Consider the following 5,934-nt stretch of genomic DNA (forward strand, 5'->3'; position numbering starts at 1 on the left):
ATGAACAAGAACAAATCTTCAGGCGAGACTGCAAAATTGGATCCGAGTCCAACCGCATTAGTCAAAGTCTCAAATGAAAGTGAAACAACGGTTACAGCCCTGAGCAAGAAAGTTAGGAGCATCCTTCTGCTCAATGTAATCACTGTTGTCTATGGTAAAAGATTGTTCATTTCTTGATAATGAAGTTAATTGTCAATGACATGATGCTCAATTTGCTAATGTTGTACACTGTAGCGAGTAACTTCACGTTTGTGAAAGAGGTGGAATCTGTGATGGACCCGGCGACATTTTCTGTTGTGCGGTTTGCCATGTCTGCTGTTCCATTCATCCCTTTTGTTATCAGAGCAAGAGGTGACGTTGATACTCGGAATGCAGGGATTGAGTTGGGGTTCTGGGTTAGTCTAGGGTACCTTATGCAGGCATTAGGACTGTTAACATCGGATGCTGGTCGCGCATCGTTTCTTTCTATGTTCACTGTGAGTGTTTTGCATTATGCTTAATTGCTTGTAGGCAATGTGGCTAGATTGTTGTTTTGCATTTTGGGAGTGTACCTGATCAGGTACTTAATTGGTGGCATATTTAACAGGTGATTATTGTTCCCTTGCTTGATGGTATGTTAGGAGCAGCAGTCCCTGCTCATGTCTGGTTTGGTGCCTTCATGTCTATTGTAGGAGTTGGGCTGCTGGAATCCAGTGGATCTCCCCCAAATGTAACAGTCTTGTTAATATTTTATGTTCCTAGTTTTATACTTCTGTTTACACCAAGCTGCATGAGTCAAGTACATTGCTCTATCTGTTGGGTTATATAAATATTCTATCAAACGTGTTCAGGTTGGGGATTTGCTGAACTTGTTGAGCGCGGTGTTTTTTGGGGTTCATATGCTTAGAACAGAGCATATATCAAGAAACGCAAAGAGAGAAAACTTCTTGCCTATGCTTGGATATGAGGTTATCCTTTTTACCCATGTAGTTAGTTAGTATATCTTTATTAATTGATGCTGCACACTAATATAACCATAGTTTCATATTCAGATATGTGTTGTTGCTTCCTTATCAACCATATGGTATCTCATTGGAGCATGGTCTGGTGGCGGCCTCCACGACTTTAACCCATCATTGTGGACATGGGACATGTTCTGGGAGTGGATGCTTGTGTTTCCATGGATACCTGCACTGTACACAGGCATATTCTCCACTGTGTTATGCTTATGGGTAGAGGTACTCTAAGAGTATGAATCGTTAATTTGTTCTCGCATTGCTCATTTCTCTACAATGTCGATCAAGATGTGTGAATTGTAGTGGTCGCATGAATTTTCTAGCATAGTCTTTTACAGCCCAGATTCTTTTTAACAGATGGTCGCAATGCGCAATGTATCAGCCACAGAGACGGCAATAATTTATGGTTTAGAGCCTGTCTGGGGTGCAGGTTTCGCATGGTTTCTCCTTGGCGAAACATGGGGTTCTACTGGCTTGATTGGTGCTGCTCTTGTGCTAGGTAAATTACTGCACTCTTTGTTTCATCATCTTTTCAGCTTATTAAATCACCTAGCTGCTAACCTTTTATCACTCTGTAGTAGAGACAATTTTGGTAGCTGATACCAGTATTAAAAAGGAAGAGTAAATTTTACATCATCATAGTAACACATTCTACGCATGCTTGGTTCTTGTTGCAGTTGGAAGCTTAACAGTCCAGATATTTGGATCAACATCTCCAACAGAGCCTTCAAAAGATGAAATGAAACTCACTTTCCCAGTAGATAAATACAACGGCTTATCTGCCACGTCCGTTATAGTTCGTTCTGAAAAGGACACTCCTGGTCTGCGGAATTAAGCTATTTCTTCTGTAATCTCCGGCTAGCTATTCTCAGTTTCATTGTAACTCCTTGTAATTATGTAGCTTATAATCTGAAATTATGAATCTCGGTTTAGGATAGCTAACGAGCTTAGGGCTCTGAGCTTTGTATAGTTGTGTGTTACAAACAATTATTCCACAATAATACGAACTCCATTCACAATATATTGTATGTGTATATGTGTATGCAGTATGCTGTAGCTGCTTAGAAACAGAGACCTTGTCATTCGGAAATGCACTGATTCATCTTAATCAAAGTTTTCATCTTCTAGTTCTATTTCCAAACCTAAAATCCTATTCCAACACGATCATCTTTATCAAATAAGTACTCTACCTTGGCCAATATCATCTTCTGCTGCAAAGTTTTTGCCTTCCCGTTCCATTTTCGAACCTAGAATCCCACTCCAAACACCACAAAAATCCCTATATCCCTAATCAAAGCCAATCAACCTTCAATTATGCAACTTGAATTGGTCTATCACTATTATCTTTGTTATTTCATTTATTTGTTACATATATTTGTATTACTATTTTGATGAATAATATACATGCTAAATCGAATATGTATTATAAACAAGTGAAGTGGCTGCATGATATTTGTGTCTGATTCTCTTGTACTACGTCTAGTACAAATGTACAATGGACACTCGAGTCGAGAAAGAGAATGATTAAACAGGTCCCCTGTTTCAAAACAGAGTCGCCTGTTTCAAAACAGAGTTGCTAAATGGATTATCAAATAAAACAGGGGACGTTACTAATCAATCAAAGCTAAGCACCTAAAGCTAATTGATTAAGGAAGAAGGGAACATTGAAAAAGAATCCAAAACATCTCTGTGAACATCGGTATAAATTGAAAATGACCGTACATTTAGGGTTGCCACCTAAGCTGTGATTGATCTTCATATTTGAAACGTTACAAGACTAGAACAAATATTAGTCATTTGAAACATTTCAAGACAATTTAGAGGGTAAATTCCTAACTCCTTTTGTTGTTTTATTGACACACAAAACCTTAAACCTACCTCCTTTACCTCCTTCCAAGATTCATCACACATTAGCAATGGAGTAAATTTGTGCCATTGAAGGACGGCAGTCTTCAAAGAGTAGCAGTATTAAGATCATTACAAGGATGAGAAGACGAGAAACACTACCCACACTGAACTGGATCATATATTTGCAAATAAGTTATAAGTTTTGGCGTCGAGGCTTATTAGTCTTTTAGCTGCAACTGCACCTATAACTCCCAAGACTGAGAGCACCACAGGTCCACAGCAATAGTGATGTTCAACCAGTAAATGTTAGATACTATTGATCACAAACCTAGGAAGAATTCAAATTCAAAACAGCAACAACATCATAAACACTAGGACACACATTAAACAGAATAACAATGGGGCTTCGTTTCGATGGCTTAAAGGTCGAGTTGATGAAGAGCACAGTAGGCAAGAGGGATAAAACCAAATGCCCCGATCACTGAATTAATATCCCCTAAGAATGGAAGCATTGCTGATTTGCTGCTATGGCTGTTGCTACCATGACAGATAGTGACCCGGAAAGTAGCCTCGGGATCACATTTCAAGCAGACAACTCGTTAAACAACTAGAGACGTAATGATTAATTTGAAGTTCAAGAGGAAAGCACTTGATCGATACAAGTGGTTAAGGAAGTAGAGTAATTAATGTTTATAATTATAGGCAGTGTTGGTGAAATTAAGGCCATGAATGATATTCGCATGATTTACCTAAATGTTATGAAACATCTTATGCATGCCATCCATGTTCAAGCTGCCTCTGCTCCATCTGTCGACAATTTTTAGTGTTTGGTTCTCTACTTCTCTTTTCCTCTTCCAAAGATGAAAAAAGAAAAATCACTAGCGAGGATGTAGCTTTGTAAATGAAGCCTCATCTGGCGGTTTTTGGACTGAGCTGCTGCTTTTGGATCATCGATGAGATTATGTCACTCCTGAGTACTCTCCAATCCCAATGACATGCTGGATGAGGATATCCAACGCTACTAAACGTGTAAAATGCTGGTTGTGATGGCACTCGGAGCTTGAGAGAGTTGCTATTAAGCATTTAAATAACTGCAGCCATTGCTTAATTTTCAGAGGCTACAAGTATATTTCCTAGGAAAGGGACTCCAAATTGATAAGCACTGAAATGGCAAAGTCCAAGACTGTGCAGCAACCAGCATGACATCAAAATTATGCCAAACTGGTGTGCTTAGATAGCTAGTCAGATCTGATTAAAGTATAGCCTCATGTTGATGACAACAAAAACTGTGCATGACATGGGAGTTGGATAACAAAGACAGATCTGATTAGGGCTTACCTGATGACGATAAGTCGATGACAGTGACAGGATTATTGTGATGATTAGGCGTAATTAACATGATTGGTTATATAACAGGAAACAACAAAGCTTATTTGTTGTAAAGATAACAACAAATCTGATATCACATTATACTAGCTCAATCCAAACGCAACACACACATACTGACATTTATATGATTGACATGTACACTATTAATTTCCTCTAGCAACCTGCAGAATAGATATAGTTTTGGCAATATTTCATCTTGCATACATACTGTGCGGTGAGCTATGTATTCCTAAGCAATAGTATAACCCAGCTAGCTAGTTTGGTTCATTCTACACAGCTTTGGTATTACAGTGACCAGAACTCCAGATCATGCTAGGTAATTACCTCAGCTTGGCTCTGATACTAGCTTTCTTACATTACAAGAAAGATCAATAGGGTGCATACATTCACTTTGGTCTTTATTGATATGAACTGCTAGCTACTTTCTGTATCCTCCCGATCAGTTTCAAATTTCAAGTGTTTGACATTGTAACAGTAACCAATTCTGAACAAATTAATCAGCAAGAACTCTGAATTTAAATAGCCAGCTGTTGATTGAGACACGTTAATCGGCAGAATTTCAATGAAACAATCAGGGCCGGCTGGAAGAAACTGTTAATAGTCAGGCCGTCTCCCTCTTTGAATTAATAAGTACTCAAACTAGTTCTTGGAAGGTGATGATGAAGTGTTGGACTTGGTTTTGAATGAGACTTCTTTCATGGCCCATTAGGGTTGCGTATTATCTGTTCTTCTTTTGAAGCATGAGTTTGAGTCTTGTATTATACAAATCCTAAACCCTAAAATTTAGGCAGTGGCTCCACTCATGTTGAAGATACAATTTAAAGATGATGAAGATGTATAGGGTTCAGAAATGAGCACGTCGATCACTTGGAATTCAAGAGTATGGAGTTTCTGACCTGCTCTTCTTCTATATGTATATATATGATGACAGTAATTTAGAGCTTCTGCTATGATGCAGATGTTAATGGGGAGAACTCTGAAACAAACTCTGATATGGACTAATATTCATTTGGAAAGGCCCCCAAATGTTAATTGCTGCTAGGCCCAAGGCCTTGACATGATACAGTCTATGTTTTTCTCTCTACACACCCAATTATACTTAGGTGAGTTGTGACTTGCTTGTAAGTTATTCACTTATTTGTAAAACAATTGCTGCGGAGGTCATGAGTTCGAACATCACTGACATATGTGATGCGAGATAAAAAGACATAGAAACAGTTTCTTCGTGTGTGTGGAGAGCAATGCAATAACAATCTGCAATGTAATTCACTCAAATTGCTGAAGAAGCAACCAACAATTCTGCAATTGACAGCAACTCCATCCCAGCAAGGTTTAGCATACTTAATGCCTATTGCTTACTTCCAAACCCTCCATGTCTTTTTCAGTCCAAAACAAACACCCCAAAACATTTTCAAAACTTAATCACTTCATTCATATCATATAGCACAACACACTTTAAGCTAGCTCAGTGCCAAAACCCTACATTGGTCCCCCTTATTATTGGATATATACCTCCTGAAAGGGGTCCCACTACACTACACTGCCACGTGGACCCTTCCCACTTCTCGCTCATTATTGATTAATATTAAATATCAAGTAATATATTGTTGTTAAAGGTAATACCAGATTACATGCAGATGTAATCCTACACTATAAATAGTAGTTTCACACTTGCACAGCTGCATTACCCAAAAACCAAAAA

The 5,934-nt window shown here is 38.5% G+C and overlaps 1 protein-coding gene across 1 annotated transcript; it reads left to right on the forward strand.

The window, feature by feature from the left end:
- On the forward strand, positions 1–1,830 carry LOC101313422. Its single transcript, XM_004301778.1, has 7 exons — positions 1–154; positions 235–476; positions 587–709; positions 831–947; positions 1,032–1,217; positions 1,353–1,494; positions 1,673–1,830. Exons 1-7 carry the CDS (start codon positions 1–3, stop codon positions 1,828–1,830), a joined length of 1,122 nt encoding a protein of 373 aa, XP_004301826.1.
- The last annotated feature ends 4,104 nt before the right edge of the window (positions 1,831–5,934 follow it).

The sequence above is a fragment of the Fragaria vesca genome, linkage group LG5, assembly GCF_000184155.1.
Source record: "Fragaria vesca subsp. vesca linkage group LG5, FraVesHawaii_1.0, whole genome shotgun sequence".
NCBI classification, from domain to species: Eukaryota; Viridiplantae; Streptophyta; class Magnoliopsida; order Rosales; family Rosaceae; genus Fragaria; species Fragaria vesca.